The 21,410-nt window shown below is 43.5% G+C and overlaps 1 protein-coding gene and 1 non-coding gene across 2 annotated transcripts in view; both read right to left on the reverse strand.

Annotated features, from left to right (window-relative positions):
- SDK1 (sidekick cell adhesion molecule 1) overlaps positions 1 to 21,410 on the reverse strand; it is a 722,340-nt gene that overhangs the window by 433,280 nt on the left and 267,650 nt on the right. Inside the window, exon 2 of the mRNA XM_070460504.1 lies at positions 18,120 to 18,279. Coding sequence (XP_070316605.1) covers positions 18,120 to 18,279 — 160 coding nt within the window. The remainder of the gene's footprint in view (positions 1 to 18,119; positions 18,280 to 21,410) is intronic.
- Positions 4,132 to 4,204, reverse strand: TRNAC-GCA (transfer RNA cysteine (anticodon GCA)). Its single transcript has one exon. It is a non-coding gene; the product is annotated as a tRNA-Cys (tRNA).

The raw sequence follows: 21,410 nt of genomic DNA on the forward strand, positions 1-21,410 counted from the left end.
CGTGAGTTCTGCAGCTGCGGAGCTCAAAGCTTTCATGCTACCTAGGAGAGCACCTTTAATTGGTTTCTAAGCTCTGTTCACCAAGAAGCAAGACTTGAGTTCTGGATACTTTTCACACATGGGAGGGTGCTATCCTAAGAAGGAAAAAGAGAGCTTGAACCCAATCAAATAGTTGCCTACTTTCCCAAAAAGAGAAGACACCATGATGCTATCCTTCTCTAACAAGATGCTCGACTAATAGATACCTGCTGCTGAGTCACGTCAGTCGTGTCCGACTCTGTGCGACCCCATAGACGGCAGCCCACCAGGCTCCCCGTCCCTGGGATTCTCCAGGCAAGAACACTGGAGTGGGTTGCCACTTCCTTCTCCAGTGTGTGAAAGTGAAGGCGCTCAGTCGTGTCCAACTCTTAGCGACCCCATGGACTGTAGCCTACCAGGCTCCTCCGTCCATGGGATTTCCCAGATAAGAGTACTGGAGTGGGGTGCCATCACCTTCTCTGAATAGATACCTAGTTACCTAGTAATAGGTATCGTCAACTTAAAAATACTTCCTCTTACAAAGTATAATCAGAGAAATGTAAAAAAAAATAATCATCAGGTAAAAGGCACCAAGTAACATACGCTTTATTTACTCAGTTCCTACACATACCTTGAAAGCACTTATATTCAACTAATTGCTCATCTTTTTACTCAAGTATGTCCAATTAGTCAACCAGAAAAAGGAAATGATAGGCATAATTTTTAAGTGAATAAAACATTTGGACAATACAGGTAATTCAGTATTAAGCAAATATTAATCAAAGTGTGTTTGCCCCCTGATAACCATCATGAGATCTTATGGCAAGATTAATAAAATATTTTATGAAAAAATACTGCTGAGCCTTAGTCTTCAAGATTTTATTCTAAAAAAAAAAATTTATTCTATACTGAAGAATGGTTCTTCTCAAACAGAAAATTAATTAGTGAAGACAATCAGAACAATACCAAACTGAACACAAAGAGTCAATGCCATTTATTTAAATTACAAATCAAGACTAGAAGGATGAGCAGCTTTGATTATTATATACTGTGATTATAATAAGGAAGAGTTTTGAGATTAGGTTAAAACAAAATCAAGAAAAGTTTTTGGAAAAGAAATAACAGAAGTTACTGGAGTACATATTTGAAAAACTACAAGAACAGTTTCATCATTGCAACTTAACCACATTTATATGATTGTTATTAATATTTTTTTTGCAATACCCTGAATAGCTTTTATGTTCTTATGAATTTCTATAGTAATCCTATGTACTAATACACAAAAACAGCACTGCTTTCATACAGGGAGAAGCAGACAAAAACTGAATATTAGGCATATGCTGCTTTGTACTGTCTCTTAGTCTAATGTCTCACCAGGGAAAGAAATATACAAAAAAGTTGCAAAGTATTCCACCTAATACAGGAATTCCTACACAAATTATATTCACCCAACAGATGGGAATATTCAGCGCAAGCCTATTGTTTACAAACATACAATTTAAAGCAGAGAAAGTTTCCTGACTCTTTGTAAGAAAGCATGATAAAATCTTAGCACCATATGCCACTAAAATATAGAAAATGCCTGTTTCCATTTCAAAAAACCACACCAGGGAACATTTGTATTCACCGTTTCACGGCAGAATCTACCAGACCAACAGAACCTTTTCTGGGGCCAGTTCATTATCAGGAGGAGCAAATTAAAGAAAATCGAACACAAAACCACAACAAACCCAAGGGTTTAAATGTTCTTTCTAGTATGTAGAGTACCTCAGCTCTGAACTGCCACTCGAAATGGGCAACGGCGACAACCTCAACTTTCTCTAAGAAGCCGTCCTAGGTCCAATTCAGTCCTAACAATTGCTTGACTAGTCCTACCTGGAAAGGATGACTGATATTGTCTGCCCAGGGTCTGCACCGTGTTGCTGTGTTTGGAGAATTCTTGGCTCCATTAACAGGGCACAGGAATGAGATAGGGCATGACCCCTGCGCACACACAGTCTGGACACTTAGATCTGGGACTGGGGACACAGGAGCAGGGCTAAAAGAGCATCTTCCAACAGCACAGTGGCGGGCACAAAGGGGCCCTGGGCCAGGGGGCCGGGGCAGGTGCCCAGTGCCAATCAGGGCAGGGGCTCTATTGGTGGAACCAGGGTCAGCAGTACCAGCAGCAGCAGGACCCGACGGGGCTGGCGATGGGGGTGGTTCGGCTCTGGTGGGCCCACTTCCCTCTGTCGTTGCCCAACGTCCAGCCAGCCCTGACACTGTGAGAGCAACCCAACGACCCAGTGACAACCTCCTTTATTTCACAGAGGCTTTGACTGACCTGTCCTGGAACGCCCCAGAATGTAGCTGACATAATTTTGGTTGAAAAAGCGTCTTAAGTTACTAGGCACTCATAATGGTCACAGGAAAACCTCAATAATGCCTCACTGAATAATCTCTTTTTAAAAAATCATGGCTTCCTGGCTAACCACTAAGAATCATTAAGTGGTAAATAGTCCCCAAGAAACTGAGGCTAATTAACATATTATGAGGAGTATCGCTAACAAGAGTCACTCAAATTTTAGAAAGTATCTGACAAAATACTGTCTGTTTCAGCACAGTTACTGCTGAGCAGTTATTCCCAACAAGAGTTAGACGCTCTAAGCACACAGGTCTACAGAATCCTATCAAGCTCAGAATAGCAAAATCGCATCCTCCTTGTAGAAAAGAAAAGCCATGCTTCTCCCTCCAATGGCAGGGACGTAACTCAATCCATAAGAAAGATTTTCATACCTATTTAGATTAGATTTTTTTTTTCTTTTTGGGGGGCCTACATTCATTTTATGCCACCACAGACAAGACTATTCCCCACAACTTTTTTTACACTGGCATGGAAATATATATTTTGCATGAAAATAAACAACCAAGTTCTATAATAAACTTTCCTATTTTGGCCCAAAGTCCAGTGTTATTTTTTTTAATATTTATTTTTATTTATTTGGGTGCTTTGGGTCTTCACTGCGTCAGTGGGATCCTTAGCTGAGGCGTGAGGACTCTCAGCTGTGCCGTGTGGGATCTAGTTCCCTGACCAGGCTTTGAACCTGGGCCCCCTGCACTGGGAGTGAAGTCTTAGCCACTGGGCCACTAGGGAAGTCTTCCATTCTTTAAAGTGTTAAGAAAAAAAAAACACAAAACTAAGCTGTTTATATCCTTCTTAGAACTAACACAATTCTATTTTTAGAAACAAGATGACAAATAATTGTATTTTCAATTTCATTCTTAAAAATTTCCTATTTGAAACTTTAAAATACAGCAACAGTCAAAAGTGGAATGAATCTATAGTTGGTTTTTTCCTCAAGTAAATAGTGAAATGAAAATTCCAGACTGAAACTTGTTAAGAAAGAGATGGACCCAAAATTCTGAACATTGTCCAGCTCACTAATATGTCCTAGACATTAAGGGCTACGTTTTGAATTCAAGAGTTAATCAGTATGAAGTTAAAGTAAACAGCATAATAAAGATGGAACTTAGTCAATGGGAACATTATAGCCTCAAAAGTTCTCTAATCTGAATTTTATTTACTTAAAAACCTGTATTAAGTTGAAAGAGGCAACAGACAGGTCCCTTCTGGGATTGGGCTAGGAAGCACCTATGTGTCTGTTGTACTGTTTCAGAACATAAATCTGAGGACTACAAGCGCTCCAGAGAGCAAGCAGATGCTGAGTACCCACAAACCAGTAACTACATGTGAACTGTGTATTCACTTATAAAAACTAATTCAAGATTTCAAAGTTAACACTGAAAAGTTCCAAAATATCTTCTCCTGGGGTTGTGGTTTTTGTAATTTTCTCTAACAGGAACACTGTTTTGGGATCACTAATTCCTCATCCATTCCTAGCTTCAATCATCAAACCAGGGACAGAAAAACAGAAATTTACGTTCTGGGAAATATGGACACATGGCTGAAAATAGTCTGTCAGATTTGTGATTAGGAGAAAGTGAAAGTGAAGTGGCTTAGTTGTGTCTGACTCTTTTCGACCCCATAGACTGTAGCCTACCAGGCTCCTCCCTCCATGGGATTTTTCCAGGCAAGAATACTGGAGTGGGTTGCCATTTCTTTCTCCAGGGGATCTTCCTGACCCAGGGATCGAACCTGGGTCTCCTGCACTGCAGGCAGACACTTTAACCTCTGAGCCACCAGGGAAGCCCCAAAACCTCTCAAATCAGAAAGAACAGAGCCTCAGAAATTTTTGTGAAAGACCTCAGGTTTTTTAGAGCTAAAAATCCTTTATTCCATCTGTTTACTTAATTCTTTATTTTGCCAGTTTCTCTAGAGACATTAAAAAATCTAAGACCATTATATGAAGGGCTAAAATATGAAGAGAAATGTCAGTTCCTACACAGTCAAATTGATCCACACCAAAGACAATGGAAAGAGAACCTAGGCTATTAAGTGTTACAATATTAGCATAAGTGAATTAGAAACAAATTAAAAACCTTTCACTCATCTCGTTGGAAGCATTTGTGGACAATTATGTACACACTTGTTTGGTCATTCTGGTTACAGTTCTTAGATTCGACAATGATGATTAGACGAACAAGGCAAATGGAATTAATTGTCTAAATCCAAATCACCTCCAATAAGAACTTTTAAAAGTTCAATGCTGATTCTGCTTCAGAAATTCTCTGCAAAGAATCATATCTGCTATGACCACACGGAGTTGAAAAGATAGTCAATTAAAATCAGAAATAACTATAAACAATACACAACTGAGTAAGAGGAATATAAGCCTTGTGACAAACTATTAATATTAGAGATCAAAATCAAACAAGACAGCATAGACTCACACCGCGAAAGCCTTGGAATTCAACATGGGATACTCTGCCTGGGAATGAGATGAGAATAGTCCGCCCACTTTCACCTGCCAGAATTTATCTTCCCCTTCCTCATAAACAAATTGACAGAAGGACCTGATGTCTTAGGAATGAGAACTTCATTTATTAATTCCAGGGATTTAAATATAGCCTTGTAATATAGAAGAAAGGCCAAAATTAGGCTGAAAGCTTTACACCCAGTGCCCAACCATTCACATCCTGGGCTCCAGGAAATAAGAAAGTTACCCCAAGTGTTAAGAGTTTGGGATTATAAGGGATTCTGCTTATTTTAGTCAAAGTGGGCAAGACTAGTTCATTTAAACCAAAACATAACCCACTGTTATTGTGAGCTGGGTAGCTCACAGAGGACAGTGAACCAGGAGGAATGTCCAGAAACAAGGTTGGGAAACTGAACAACCTGGGGCCTTGGTCCTCTGTGGGAAAATGCAGGTGGGGGTTACCCTCAGTTTGGCTGATTGGTGACAAAACCAACTGGTTACGTTTCACTTAAGAAAACGGACATTTCCTGATGAGTAGGGGACCCAGCAGATTAAAAGCAAAACGACTGTTAGCCTTTAACCTGCTTTGCTTTGTACTCCAAGGTCAACTTTGCCTGTTACTCCAGGTATCTCTTGACTTCCTACTTTTGCATTCCAGTCCTCTATAATGAAAAGGACATCTTTTTTGGGTGTTAGTTCTAGAAAGTCTTATAGGTCTTCATAGAACCGTTCAACTTCAGCTTCTTTAGCATTACTGGTTGGGGCATAGACTTGGATTACTGTGATACTGAATGGTTTGCCTTGGAAACAAGCAGAGATCATTCTGTTGTTTTCGAGACTGCATCCAAGTACTGCATTTTGGACTCTTGTTGACTGTGATGGTTACCCCATTTCTTCTAAGGGATTCTTGTCCACAGTAGTAGATACAATGGTCATCTGAGTTAAATTCACCCATTCCAGTCCATCTTAGTTCGCTGATTCCTAAAATGTCGATGTTAACTCTTAACCATCTCCTGTTTGACCACTTCCAGTTTGCCTTGATTCATGGACCTAACCTTCCAGGCTCCTATGCAATATTGCCCTTTACAGCATCAGACTTTGCTTCCATCACCAGTCACGTCCACAACTGGGTGTTGCTTTTGCTTTGGCTCTCTCTTCATTCTTCCTGGAGTTACTTCTCCACTGATCTCCAGTAGCACACTGGGCACCTACCGACCTGGGGAGCTCATCTTTCAGTGTCCTATCTTTTTTCCTCTTCATACTGTTCATGGGGTTCTCAAGGCAAGAATACTGAAGTGGTTTGCCATTCCCTTCTCCAGTGGACCACGTTTTGTCAGAACTCTACACCATGACCCATCTATCTTGGGTGGCCCTACACCGCATGGCTCTTAGTTTCATTGAGTTAGACAAGGCTGTGGTCCATGTGATCAGTTTGGTTAGTTTTCTGTGATTGTGGTTTTCATTCTGTCTGCCCTCTGATGGATAAGGACAAGAGGCTTATGGAAGCTTCCTGATAGGAGGGACTGACTGAGGGGGAAACTGATGGGTGAGGCCACCTCAGTAAATCTTTAATCCAATTTTCTATTGATGGGTGGGGCTGTGTTCCCTCCCTGTTGTTTGGCCTGAGGCCAAACTATGATGGAGGTAAGGAAGATAATGGAGACATCATTCAAAAGGTCCCATGCTGCACTCAAGGCCCCCACCCCTGCAGCAGGCCACTGCTGACCCACGCCTCCACTGGAGACGCCTAGACACTCATGGGCAGGTCTGGGTCAGTCTGTTGTGGGGTCAATGCTCCTTGCTCCTAGGTCCTGGTGCAATACAAGGTTTTGTTTCTGCCTTCCAAGAGTCTGTTTCCCCAGTCCTCTATACAGTCAGCAAAAACAAGACCAGGAGCTGACTATGGCTCAGATCATCAACTCCTTGATGACAAATTCAGACTTAAGTTGAAGAAAGTAGGGAAAACCACTAGACCATTCAGGTATGACCTAAATCAAATACCTTATGATTATACAGTGGAAGTGACAAATAGATTCAAGGGATTAGATCCAATAGATAGAGTGCCTGAAGAACTGTAGATGGAGGTCCATGACACTGTACAAGAGGCAGTGATCAAGACCATCCCCAAGAAAAAGAAATGCAAAAAGGCAAAATGGTTGTCTGAGGAGGCCTTACAAATAGCTGAGAAAAGAAGAGAAGTGAAAGGCAAAGGAGAAAAAGAAAAACATACCCATACGAATGCAGAGTTCCAAAGATTAGCAAGGAGAGATAAGAAAGCCTTCCTCAGTGATCAATGCAAACAAATAGAGGAAATACTAGAATGGGAAAGACTAGAGATGTCTTCAAGAAAATTATAAATACCACAGGAACATTTCATGCAAAAATGGGCAGAATAAAGGACAGAAATGGTATGTACCTAACAGAAGCATAAGATATTAAGAAAAGGTGGCAAGAATACATAGTAGAATCATACAAAAAAGATCTTCACGACCCAGATAACTATGATGGTGTGATCACTCACCTAGAACCAGACATCCTGGAATGCGAAGTGAAGTGGGCCTTAGGAAGCATCACTATGAACAAAGCTACTGGAGGTGATGGAATTCCAGTTGAGCTGTTTCAAATCTTAAAAGATGATGCTGTGAGAGTGCTGCACTCAACATGCCAGCAAATTTGGAAAGCTCAGCAGTAGCCACAGGACTGGAAAAAGTCAGTTTTCATTCCAATCCCAAAGAAAGGCAATGTCAACGAATGCTCAAACTACCCCACAATTGCACTCATCTCACACGCTAGTAAAGTAATGCTCAAGATTCCCCAAGCCAGGTTTCAACAATACATTAACTATCAACTTCTAGATGTTCAAGCTAGATTTAGAAAAGGCAGAGGAACCAGAGATCAAATTGCCAACATCTGATGGTTCATCGAAAAAGCAAGAGAGTTCCAGAAAAACATCTATTTCTGCTTTATTGACTATGCCAAAGCCTTTGACTGTGTGGATCACAACAAACTGTGGAAAATTCTTCAAGAGATGGGAATACCAGACCACCTGACCTGCCTCCTGAGAAATATGTATGCAGGTCAAGAAGGAACAGTTAGAACAAGACATGGGACAACAGACTGGTTCCAAATAGGGAAGGGAATACATCAAGGTTATATATTGTCACTATGCTTATTTAACTTAAATGCAGAGTACATAATGAGAAATGCTGGACTGGATGAAGCACAAGCTGGAATCAAGATTGCTGGCAGAAATATCAATAACCTCAGATATGCAGATGACACCACCCTTATGCCAGAAATCGAAGAACAAAAGAGCCTCTTGATGCAAGTGAAAGAGGAGAGTGAAAAAGTTGGCTTAAAACTCAACTTTCAGAAAACTAAGATCATGGCATCTGGTCCCATCACTTCATGGCAAATAGATGGGGAAACAATGGAAACAGTGATAGACTTTATTTTCTAGAGCTGCAAAATCACTGCAGATGGTGACAGCAGCCATGAATTTAAAAGACGCTTGCTCCTTGGAAGAAAAGCGATGACCCACCTAGACAGCATATTGAAAAGCAGAGACAACCTAGAACCTATTATACAGAGAGAAGTGAGTCAGAAGGAGAAAGATAAACATCGCATTCTAACACATATATACGGAATCTAGAATGGTACTGAAGAGCTTATGTACAGGGCAGCAGCGGAGAAACAGAGAACAGACTTATGGACATGGGGAGAGGGGAGGAGAGGGTGAGATGTATGAAAAGAGTAACATGGAAACTTACATTACCACAAGTAAAATTGAGAACCAACGGGAATTTTCTGTATAGCTCAGGAAACTCAAACAGGGGCTCTGAGATGTCAACCTAGAGGGGTGGGATGGGAAGGAAGATGAGAGGGAGGTTCAAAAGGGTGGAGATATATGGCTGATTCATGTTGAGGTTTGACAGAAAACAACAAAATTCTGTAAAGCAATTATCCTTCAATAAAAAAAAAAAAAAGCAGAGACATTACTTTGCCAACAAAGGTCTGTCTATTCAAGGCTATGGCTTTTCCAGTAGTCATGTATGGATATGAGAGTTGGACTATAAAGAAAACTGAGCACTGAAGAACTGATGCTTTTGAACTGTGGTGCTGGAGAAGACTCTTGAGAGTCCCTTGGACTGCAAGGAAATCCAATCGATAACTAAAGGAACTCAGTCCTAAATATTTGTTGGAAGGACTGATGTTGAAGCTGAAACTCCAATATTTTGGCCACCTGATAAGAAGAACTGATTCATTTGAAAGACCCTGATGCTGGGAAAGATTGAAGGCAGGAGTAGAAGGGGACGACAGAGGATGAGATGATGTGGATAGCATCACTGACTCAATGGGCATGAGTTTGTGTAAACTCCGGGAGATGGTGATGGACAGGGAAGCCTGGTATGCTGCAGTCCATGGGGTCACAGAGTCAGACACGACTTAGCTATTGAACCGAACTGAAAATAAAAAATAGGTAGAGTCTAACTCATGACTTAGTGATGAAGTGCTGTCTCGGGGTATTAAGCCTAAAGTGTATGGCCAAGCAATCAATCAATCTGGGAGAGTCTGACATAGCAGCAATACTAAGTTTTTAGACATGTGGACATGGAATATCCTTTTATTTAGGTCTTCTTTTAGAAAATTTAGGCAATGCTTTATAGTTTTTAGTATAAAAATCTTGCAAACACCTTGTCATATTCATCTCTAAGATTTTTGAAGATATTTTTAAAAGTGTTTTTGTTTTTATTTTAGAAAATAACTTTTCTATATTTTAGAAAAATCATAAATCTTAATAAATTGCAGATTATTCTTTCCTAGTATACAGAAATATAAGTGACTTGTATGGTCATCTATAGCTTCCCTGATAGTTCAGTTGGTAAAGAATCTGCCTGCAATGCGGGAGACCTGGGTTCTATCCCTGGGTTGGGAAGATCCCCTGGAAAAGGGAAAAGCCACCCACTCCAGTATTCTGGCCTAGAGAATTCCATGGACTGTGTATTCCATGGGGTTGCAAAGAGTTGGACATGACTGAGCGACTTTCACTTTCACATGCTCATCTCGTATACTATAACACTGCTAAACACATGTGAATTTTAGCAGTTTTTAAAAGACAATATCACATTTTCTACAATGTAGAAATTGTAGAAATTTCTATGTAGAAATTACAATGTAGAAATTTCTACATGTAACCTTCAATAAGACATTTTCACATCTCCTCTTACAATCTAGATGCTTTTTCTTTTTCTTATTATACTGGCTAGTAACTCCATTATTGGCATCTGCTCAGTTTCTTGCATTGATGAGTTTGTAGTTTTCATCAAATGCACACATTTCTCAGTATTATTTATTCAAATACTTTACCACCTCTGTCTTTGGGATTCAACTGGTACATACATTAGGCCATGTGGAGTTGTCCCGTAATTCACTAATGGTCTTTTCATTGTGTTTATTTTCTTTCATTTTTTAAAATTTACTTATTTTTGACTGAGCTGCACAGCACACAGGACCTTAGTTCCCTGATCAGCGGTCAAACCTGCAGCCCTTGTGTCAGAAACACAGAATCTTAGTTCCCTGATCAGCGGTCAAACCTGCATCCCTTGTGTCAGAAACACAGGATCTTAGTTCCCTGATCAGTGGTCAAATCTGCAGCCCTTGTGTCAGAAACACAGGATCTTAACCACTGCACTGCCAGGGAAGCCCCTGCCTTTCATCTTGAATGGTTATATTGCTCTAAGTTTACTAATATTTTGGAGTGGGTAGCCTATCCCTTCTCCAGGTGAACTTCCTGACCCAGGAATCAAACCTGGGTCTCCTGCATTGCAGGCAGATTCTTTATCAGCTGAGCTACCCGGGGAGCCCATTATATTGCTATATTTTTAAGTTTACTAATATGTTCTTCTGCAATGTCTAATCTGCTGATAGTCTCACACACTGTGCCTCTCACCTCAGATGTTACGGGCTTCATCCTTAGAAATATCCTCTGCCTTTTAATATCTTTCAGTCTCTACTTAACTTTGACCACATGGAATACAGTTATCGTGTTTCAACCCCTCTCTCTGCTAATTCTAACATCTGTGTCAGCTTTGGTTTGGTTTCGGTTGATAGATTTTTCTCATTTTGGATCATGCTTTCCTGCCTCTTTACATCCCTAATAATCTCTGACTGGATTCCAGACATTGTGAATTTTACCCTGTTTGGTGCTGGTATTGTATCTGATGCTATTTTCATATTCCTATAAATATTCCTGAGACTTGTTCTCCACTGCTGCAAAGATACTTAGAAGTAGTTTGATCCTTTCTGGTCTTTTAAGATTTCTCAGGCAGGACCAGAGCTGTAGTGGGTCCAGGGTTAGTAATTCCCTACTACAGACCCGAGACCCTTCTGTTACCCTATCCAATAATGCGTGAATCATGCGGTTTTTCAGTGCGGCTGCTGAGAAAAGGCCCTCGGCCCAGCCCTGTGTGAGCCTGGGGACTGCTGCACCCACGTCTTGGGCACCTGGTTTCCTGGACTTGGGCAGTCTCCTTACATGCGTGTGCTGGCGGATAATCTGCTAAATACTCAAAAAAAGAGCCTCTGCAGATCCCCAGAGTTCTCACTCTCTGCGCGGCTCTCTGCCCTCCAGTCCTCGGCCTTGATCGCTCTCAACTCTCGGCTGCCCTCCCCTCCCCGGGGTCGGACCCTGCGGCTCCCCTGTGCCCTCTGTCTCTGCGCCGCAGCCTGGAGATGCCCTTGGGGCGGCGAGTCCGGCAGTCAGAGGGCTCGCCTAGTTGCTTTTCCATCTCTCGGGCATCACACCTTCGGCTGCCGGAGGTCCAGTATCTCGAAAACAATTATTCCATATACTTTGTCCAGCTTTACGGTTGTTTAGATTTCCTATCTAGAATTCACCTTTATATCTCTCAGTGAGGTTTTCTATCTTTCTTCATACTGTACTCATTTCTTATAAGGGTTATTCCCAGGTATTTATTAAATTTTATGGATATTGTATAATTTTTGTCCCTTTATAGCACATAAGAAAAAGTAGCTTTCCCTTTAACCATTCCTATTCTTTACTGAAATGAAAAATAAATATCCGTCAAATTTCTACTGTTTATACTGTAACAGAAGACAGATCACGGAAGGAGACTATAGGATTTTCAGCAGAGTATCCAATTATTCCTCCTGCTGGAGTGCCTAGCACTAGAAATTTTGGGCATACATATATGTATACATGTATATATACATATATTTTGAATATAATTACAAAATATTTTTTTTTATTCCAAAGCAGAAAAAATAATCTACAGTAAATATTTTCTGGAAGAAAAAAAAATACAAATCTGCCTATGACACTTATGCAACTTTGTTTAATCACTGAACTACTCTCATTTTCCCACTGTAGCCACACCTGTGCTGAAACGTGGAGATAAGCATCAATATGACCAACATAACATTGGAAACTCACTGCCATTCATCCTGCAGTTTGTACCACAAGCAGCAAAGAAAGTGCTACATTTAGTCAAAGATGGAAAAGCTGAATTTACATTATTTGCTGTTTTTAGGGTTGGTATTTTCATTGCCCACACCGGAGTGGAGGAGAAAGAAGGCCCCAATGCTAGGTAGGAATACAGCTCCCATTTCATAGAGTACCCATGTTTTTCAATTTGAGACTTACATCAGCCTCGTGAAGGCTGACATATGACAGCTGAATGTGCTTATTGGAAGGAAGCAGATAAAAGAGTCATTTGAAAAAATAGCCTAAGACTTTTAGACAGGTTTTATATCTTGAAAAAAATGATGACAAAATACAATGGATCCTTGATAACCCATCTCAGTGTCTGAAGCCCTCAATGCAAAGAATATAATTCATCACGTCTAACCTAAACCGTTTTTGCTTCAGAATAACCCATCTCTTCTTAACGAGTTTCTGGTGAAATGGTAGTGAAGCATCTACTTTATTTTAATGGTGCATATATAATGAACATATATATATATATATGTATATATATATAAAGATGAATCCTGCTTCAATACAAGCAACAGCGCTTTGTCTTCCTGGGGATTATCCAGGGTGTGTCAGGCTAACAGGTAAATTTGCTGGTGCAAAGAGCCATGCAAAAAGCTTGGTCTCCTCGCATATTTTTAAGTTGACACCAAAGACGTTCTCTCATAGAGAAGTTTAAATAGTTGCATATATAATAATGGCACAGTGTATGTTTTGGCATTTTAAAATAAAACTGTCACACAGTTTTAAAAGTATCCAATGGAATTTAAGTAATTATTTTGATAGCCACAATATTTATTTCTTAAAAATGAACAGAGAGAACTCTCATATGGTTTCTTTTTACTCTTTGAACTTGAGTATAAATCTACTCACCTCACAGAATTTTATTCTAATGTGACATGTTTCCATGCCTGAAAGATACTCATCATTTATTATCCAACATACTTCTCTGAAATAAAAATATACAAGTAAATGGTAATTTTAAAAGAATATTCTTTGACCAAAATATTCTGAGCACTTAAAAAAATTTCATGTGGACATTTACTACACAGCTAATCAAAACAACATATGTGTATTACAAATTTTGAAAAATCATCACTGAACAGTAAAATCTTAGAAAGGAGATATGCCTCTTGAGTGAAAGTGGTTTATTTTTTCCCCCAATTACTTTATATTTTAGTGACTGGGAAGTTATTTATCAGAATGAACAGAACTGGATAGAAATTAACTACAAAAAGAAAAGTTATTGACCACATATCTGCATACAGTTAATTTAAATCTAATGAGAACATAGAGAAATAAACAAGTAGCAAAGAAAGTGATGCATACCAGCAAGCAAAACACACTGAGGTAATAAAAATGAATATGGATTTGGAATGTCAAATGATACCTTTTTGCAAAAGTTAACGAAAGTGTCTTCCAAATGAATGAGAAAATAGAAAGCACCAACTTTCCTATAATGCGTGGTCTTTCTACATCAAGAGGGGACATTGATCTGAAGGAAATGAACAGAACTTTTTACACACACACACTCGCCCTCGTTGCGATCTGCCACTGAGGCCTCACCAAGCTCGTCTCCTTTCTGGGTAGGAGAAACGGAGACGAGTGCGCTTCGGAGAAGAGTATTTCTCAGCAGATGTTTTCTTTCTGACAAATCCTGAAAACTACCATTCTCTTTTGTGTGGATGTGTACGTCACGGACCTCGATGCTAAGTTTCGCAGCCCGGATACAGCAAGGCGCCTGGCCTGCGGTGTTGCTTGCAGACGTCTCCCTGCTTAGTTCTCATAAACATTCCTTGAGGCACAATGTATACTCTGATGATGGTTGCAGAATGGAACAGACAAGGGTGTTCACAAGAAAACCGTACCACTCTTGCTGACCACCTACAGACATCTGAATTAGGAAAACCCCAAGACTGGGCCAAAGACCCCATTTCTAGCATCACACTCTGCCCTTGAAAGAAGTAAGTGTAGAGAGAAGGGGAGAAGCCCCAGGGGATGTTTAAAGAGGCTTCTTCAAGCCCGATATTTTGTTTTACTTTTCAATAATTATTTACTTGGCTGAGCCAGGTCTTGGTTGAGGCATGTGGGATCTTCGATCCTCGTTGCAGCGTGCAGAATCTGAGGTGCAGCACGTGGGATCTAGCTCCCTGACCAGGGATCTAACCGGAGGCTCCCTGCACTGGGAGCTCGGAGTCTTAATCTCTGGCCAACAGGGAAGTTCCGAGCCCAGTGTTTTAAACTGTGCTTGTCTGTGTGTTGAAGATGTGGTTTCACAGAAGACTCAAACTGGGAAACGTTTGCACTTTTCTGTGAAGTGGAAGAGATAATGCAAAGCAGGTGCAAAAAGAGAACGGGCAGGTACCATCACAAAGGCACATTCTCAGGCAGCTCAACTAATAAGCCTGTGGAAACTGGAGATCCAGAAGACCATTCCTCTGCCACTATCCAAGGCATGTCCCCCAGTTTTAAGACCACTGTTATGGATCACCCACTTCACTACTTCTTTTCATGAGAAAAAAAAAGATAGATTCTTTTTGAAACCTCACTTCCTTCTTCTTGGGGCATTTGAAACATCATATCACTTAATTTTTATGAGAACCCTCTAGGGTGGGTTTTATTATACCCATTTTACAGATGGGAAAATATCAAACTGGGTTAGACAACTTGTCCAAATAGTAAGTTGAATAGTAGTATTTGAACCCAAGTCATCTGCCATCAAAGCTCGTAAGAGTTCTCATTCCTAAGTTCACTTTTTTTTGCTTTCTTATACCCCTTCTAATAAATCAAGCCCTATGTCATATTACAATAAAATATAATATTGCCTACAATTTATTAACTGATTGCTTGTGGGCCAGAAAGTATGCTGTTTTACATACACGAGAGCCTTTCAATGCTCAACACCACAGACGAGGCTTGATCACCCCCATTTTGCAGGTTATTGAAAGTGGGACTAACAGGCAGCTTATTCAAAGTAATACCACTAATGTAACTGGTGGTGAGCTGAGATCCAAAGCTAGGTCTGTTTGACTTCAACATGCTCTTAACTATTGTGATCAACTGCTCTCAGAACAACAGGTCCTCTCAAGTATAGACTGAATGATGGAAGAGGAGGACACAGACTCCTCTGTCCACAAAGGGCAGGTGGGTAACAGGACCGCGCAGAGCAAGTGCGGTGTTACACGGTGGGGACCGGAGCGTGCTGAGAAATGGGTCTCCTTGCCCGCACGCAGCACAGCATGGCCTAGCACCTGCCTCTGTGTGCACCCAGGGGCCCAGGCCTGCTAATTGTTCCAGAGGGTCTAAAAAGCAGAATTTTATGTGAAATCTTATGTGTTAGATGCTGGCAATCAACTGAGAAACAAATACTGGGTGTATATACACATACACACATATATATATTAACTGATATTTAAAATATGCAGACCACATTCCAGGTAGGCTAACTGCAGTTCACGGACCACCATGTTACAACTTCTGGGGTAAAGAGTACATGGTGTGCTATGCATCCTGTTGAGAAGTTCATTGCTCTACTTAAAAACCTCTAGATCATAAGTTCTCCTTCTTATTTCCTTTAACGAAGATCATAGCACTGCTGACTCCTGCTGATTTGGGGGCCTTCAGGAATGTTCAGCGTCAGTAATTCTCTATCCCTTCAGAACTGCATCCAGCAACATCCCCACATAGAAAACGAGGTGGGAAAACACACCTGGGAAGACCTCAAGCGCTGCAAGGAGGTCCCGAGGCTGGGAAGCTGGTCCACATGCTTCCTGAGAAGCTGCACATCAGACCTAATCTCCAGCTTCTCCCTCTCAGTCCCCTGTACCCAGCCCCTCACATCCTCACCCCTCCCCTCAGTCCCCTGTACTGAGCCCCTCACATCCTCACCCCTCCCCTCAGTCCCCTGTACTGAGCGCCTCACATCCTCACCCCTCCCCCTCAGGCCCCTGTACCCAGCCCCTCACATCCTCACCCCTCCCCCTCAGTCCCCTGTACTGATCCCCTCACATCCTCACCCCTCCCCCTCAGTCCCCTGTACTGAGCCCCTCACATCCTCACCCCTCCCCCTCAGGCCCCTGTACCCAGCCCCTCACATCCTCCCCCCTCCCCCTCAGTCCCCTGTACTGATCCCCTCACATCCTCACCCCTCCCCTCAGTCCCCTGTACTGAGCCCCTCACATCCTCACCCCCTCCCCCTCAGTCCCCCATACTGAGCCCCTCACATCCTCACCTCTCCCCTCAGTCCCCTGTACTGAGCCCTCACAGCCTCACCCCTCCCCTCTCAGTCCCCTGTACTGAGCCCTCACAGCCTCACCCTTCCCCCTCAGTCCCCCGTACTGAGCCCCTCACATCCTCACCCCTCCCCTCTCAGTCTCCCGTACTGATCCCCCCACATCCTCACCCCTCCCCCTCAGTCCCCCGTACTGAGCCCTCACAGCCTCACCCTTCCCCTCTCAGTCCCCCGTACTGAGCCCTCACAGCCTCACCCCTCCCCCTCAGTCCCCTGTACTGATCCCCTCACATCCTCACCCCTCCCCTCAGTCCCCTGTACTGAGCCCCTCACATCCTCACCCCTCCCCCTCAGTCCCCCGTACTGAGCCCCTCACATCCTCACCCCTCCCCCTCAGTCCCCCGTACTGAGCCCCCCACATCCTCACCCCTCCCCTCAGTCCCCCGTACTGAGCCCTCACAGCCTCACCCCTCCCCCTCAGTCCCCTGTACCCAGCCCCTCACAGCTTCACCCCTCCCCTCTCAGTCCCCTGTACTGAGCCCCTCACATCCTCACCCCTCCCCCTCAGTCCCCTGTACTGAGCCCCTCACATCCTCACCCCTCCCCTCTCAGTCCCCTGTACTGAGCCCCTCACATCCTCACCCCTCCCCCTCAGTCCCCTGTACTGAGCCCCTCACATCCTCACCCCTCCCCCTCAGTCCCCCATACTGAGCCCCCCACATCCTCACCCCTCCCCTCTCAGTCCCCTGTACTGAGCCCCTCACATCCTCACCCCTCCCCTCTCAGTCCCCTGTACTGAGCCCCTCACATCCTCACCCCTCCCCCTCAGTCCCCTGTACTGAGCCCCTCACAGCTTCACCCCTCCCCTCTCAGTCCCCTGTACTGAGCCCCTCACATCCTCACCCCTCCCCTCTCAGTCCCCTGTACTGAGCCCCTCACATCCTCACCCCTCCCCTCTGTCACCCTACTGATCCCCTCACAGCCTCACCCCATCCCCAGTCCAATGAATGCTCACTTTTGCTGACTGTCCATGCTGTGTTCATGCCCATCCTCCCAGAGTTCCATCTGTGCCCACCCCACCTCTGACGGGTGCCCACCCCACGGTCAGCCAGGGAAGTCTTGTTGGCAACCAGAGCTCTAGAAGCTCTGCCCTGTAGAAAGTTGCGATGCTCTTTAGGCAGGAACAATACTGGTGCGCAGGACTCTTTTCCCAGGATGGCAGGTTCCATCAGCTGAAGCTGCTACTTGCATTCTTCTGAAACCACACTTTCTTTTGGTTGGTAATTCCACTAAGGGGCTTCCTCTTAAACAAATGTAATAACAGACTTCCTAAGTGTGAATGCAACCTGCATTGGAATAGTAAATCACGTTCTGATTACGTGTTCAAACGTATTTCCTTAATTCTTAATGCATTACCAATGCAGTCCAGCATTCCCCCCACCCTATGCTATCAAGGCCAATGAGGCAAACACTCTGAATACACCACTGTGAAATGTAATCTTATTTTCAAGGAATCAATTACTTATATTCGCTGGTGTAGGTGGTGAGCTCACTGTCGTTGTGCGTCCACTTGAACTCCAAAGGCCAGCTCCCTTCCGCAAGGCAAGTGAGCACGAGGCGGTTCCCTTCCAAGTGGATCTGCGGAAGGCCTGGCTCTGTTTTAAAGTACGGCACAACGTCATCTGAAATATTAAAGAAAAGAGAGAGAGAAAGGAAAAAAACTGAATGGAGTACACATGAAAATGGCATTCATCCAATTAAACAGTCACTGTATTTAAGGAGACCTAATTTTAAAAAGTAGAAACGGTGGCCATTTGGCCCAATTAAGTAGCAAATTATCCTTCACCCCCTAGAAACATGCAGTCCCCTAGGTAATATTTCAAAAGGCTGATGTTCTATGACAGGACCATCTTAAAGCACCTGACAAGCTAATCTAAGTTACTTCCATTCATGATTAACACTTACTTATCACACACCAAGCAATCTCTGCTGCTGCAAGCCTTTGTTTTAACACGGCACTGTGCTGTCACAGTGGGCTTCTCTGGTGGCGGTGATAAAGAATCCACCTGCTGACGCAGGGGACTCGGGTTCCATCCCTGGGTCGGAAAGATCCCTTGGAGAAGGACATGGCAACCCACTCCAGCATCCTTGTCTGGGAAATCCCAGGGACAGAGGGGCCTGGCGGGCTGCAGTCCATGGGGTCGCGAACACTTGGACACAACTCAACGATTAAACAACAGCACACTCTCAAAGTACGACAGTCAAGGTTATGTACCTTGGTTCTAAAAGAAAAATATAACCTTCACTTAGTTGAAAAAAAAAAGTAGAATAAGCAATATTAAGCTGCAGACATAAACGACATGACTCTCAGGCCAGCTTTCGTCTCACACGCACACTGCATCTCACGGTGACATCCAGGGGCCGCCACACCGGAGCCCGCGTGTGTTCACACGGAGGAGCGACTCGCAGCGACTGTGACGGGCCCAGTGCCGCCGCGTAGAGCACACGGCACCACGGGGGGGTCCCACAGACGTGTGTGCAGTGAGAGGAGCCAGTCACGAAAAGGAGCACGGCGTAGCCTTCCACGCAGAAGCTCCCAGAATTCACACCCGGGCGAGCCGGGCCTGCGCTGCTGAGGGGAGCAGAGCAAGCACAGATGCCTCTGGGAGAAGGGGGTGCGGGGGGTGCAGGCAGCTGTGGAGAGCACGCCAAGATGTGGGCACACAGGCCCTCTCACTGTGAGAACTCAGAAAGTCATTCTGTCTGCCTCGTGCCGTTTTTGTACGATGCTTCCTTAATTTGAAAAAACAAAACAAAACACAGGAGACTTGCTTCCAGGGCTAGCTCCCTGATTCTCTACGTGGTCCTGGTCAGGACATGTGGATTTCTGCTTCTTCATCAGTAAAACAAGGAGAATTAAGGCCCTCTCATTTTCCTAATAAAAGCCCTGGGGCACAGCCGCATCATCTGTCCTTCAGGCCCCCTACCCCCGCGACTCAGTGAGGCGCACGCTGGCACGCTTTGCTGTGACTTTTGAACCTGGAGAAGCCCTTTCTGCCTCAGGGAGCCTTTCGTGCTCCTTCCCCACCCTGGGTTCTCCCCCGAAGCACACTGATGAATTCCCATCCTCCAGGTTCACAGAGCTCCTCCCACCCACACGCCCTAACAATCCCTGACTTACACCCAGATTCCCCTACCCTGTATTAATCATGTCAGAGTTCTGAGACTGATGCCAGGAGAAGAGTATAAATATTTGTTCAATGAATAAATATAATAATGATACAAATAACAGCAACAGCTAGGATTAACTTGTGTCTACCGTGCTGGAAACTGTTCCAAGTGTTTTATATGCATTACCTGATTTAATTCTCACAGAAGCCCTCTAAAATAGACATCATCATTATACCCACTTTACACATGTGTAAAGAGACGCAGAGGGAAACTGATTTGTCCAAAGCCACCGAGACGGTATGTGGCAAAATCATGATTTAAGCTCCAGGTAATCTGTTCCAGGGGCTTCCAAGATGGCACTAGTGGTAAAGAAACCCTCCTGCCAACGCAGGGGACATAAGAGACACAGGTTTGATCCCTGAGTCAGGAAGATCCCCTGTAGGAGGGCATGGCAACCCACTCCAGTGTTCTTGTCTGGAGAATCCCTGGCAGGCTACAGTCCACGGGGTTGCAAAGAATCAGATACGCATACAGTCTATTCCAGAATCCAGCTACTCTCTATATCATAGCGCTAAATGTCACAGATTTCTCAATAGAGAAACCTTCTCAAGAATCTCTACCTTAACTTCAAATTTTTGATAAATTTGTAGAATTACAAAACTGAACTTTTAAATTACTGTATTTTTCAAATGAAGCATATTAAATATCAAATATGCATATCAAGTAGCATATTAACAGTGCTAAAATTGAGAGTATATTTTTACATTAAATTGTATATGTTTAGCCGGTTTCCTCTGTACTAAGTATATAAATTTAAATACACAGAGTTTATTTTGCCATTGTGCTGACTACTGTATTCCATAACTGGTATATTGGTAATACAATACTACCAGCTTCTTACTGGTATTTATTCAAATAAATAAATGCTAAATTGCATCAGTGAGTGCAGTGAGAGTCTATAATAAGGAGATTTAAGCTAGTCAGTGAGATGCCAGACAGGAGCTAACAGTGAAAAGATCAGTAGTTTTCAAATACTCAAACAACATGTGCAAAGGCCCTGGGGTGGCAGCAAGCATGGCAGATACCACTGGAAAGCACAGAAGATTGAAGGCAAGCCGCTCTGTAGGTTCAGAGAGGGTGATGGAAGCAGGCAAGGCAAACACATACCTTCTTCCCACATCATCCTCGTGCGGGTCTCAATGGCGCCCACTACACGTTCAGAAGCCTTCTCGTGTGAATGATGACTTATAGGACCACCCTGTTTCTAGGCCTTGGTCTAAAGTACTGTCAGTATAATTATGACAATGATGATTGTTATTTGCCCAAAAGGACAGCAGAAAGGCTGTGAAGGGGCTGTGCAGTTAGACGTCCACTCTGGCTGCAGTGTGGAGAAGGAGTGGAGAGAGCCAGAGGCGTGGGGGCAGAGCAGGCAGGAGGTCCCTGCAATAACCCAGGAAATGCTCTGAAAGGTGACGGCAGGCTGGGTCGGGGCACAGGGCTGACCGCGCTGGTGGAGACTGGAAGACGTGGATCGCTCAAAATCAAGATTCAGGTGGCAAAACAGACGACGACGGACCGAATTCGGGGTGAAGGAGAGAGGGGTGTCCAGAAGGAGACTTGGATCTCTGACTCGCACCACTCC

Source organism: Odocoileus virginianus, chromosome 33, assembly GCF_023699985.2.
Source record: "Odocoileus virginianus isolate 20LAN1187 ecotype Illinois chromosome 33, Ovbor_1.2, whole genome shotgun sequence".
Classification (NCBI taxonomy): Eukaryota; Metazoa; Chordata; class Mammalia; order Artiodactyla; family Cervidae; genus Odocoileus; species Odocoileus virginianus.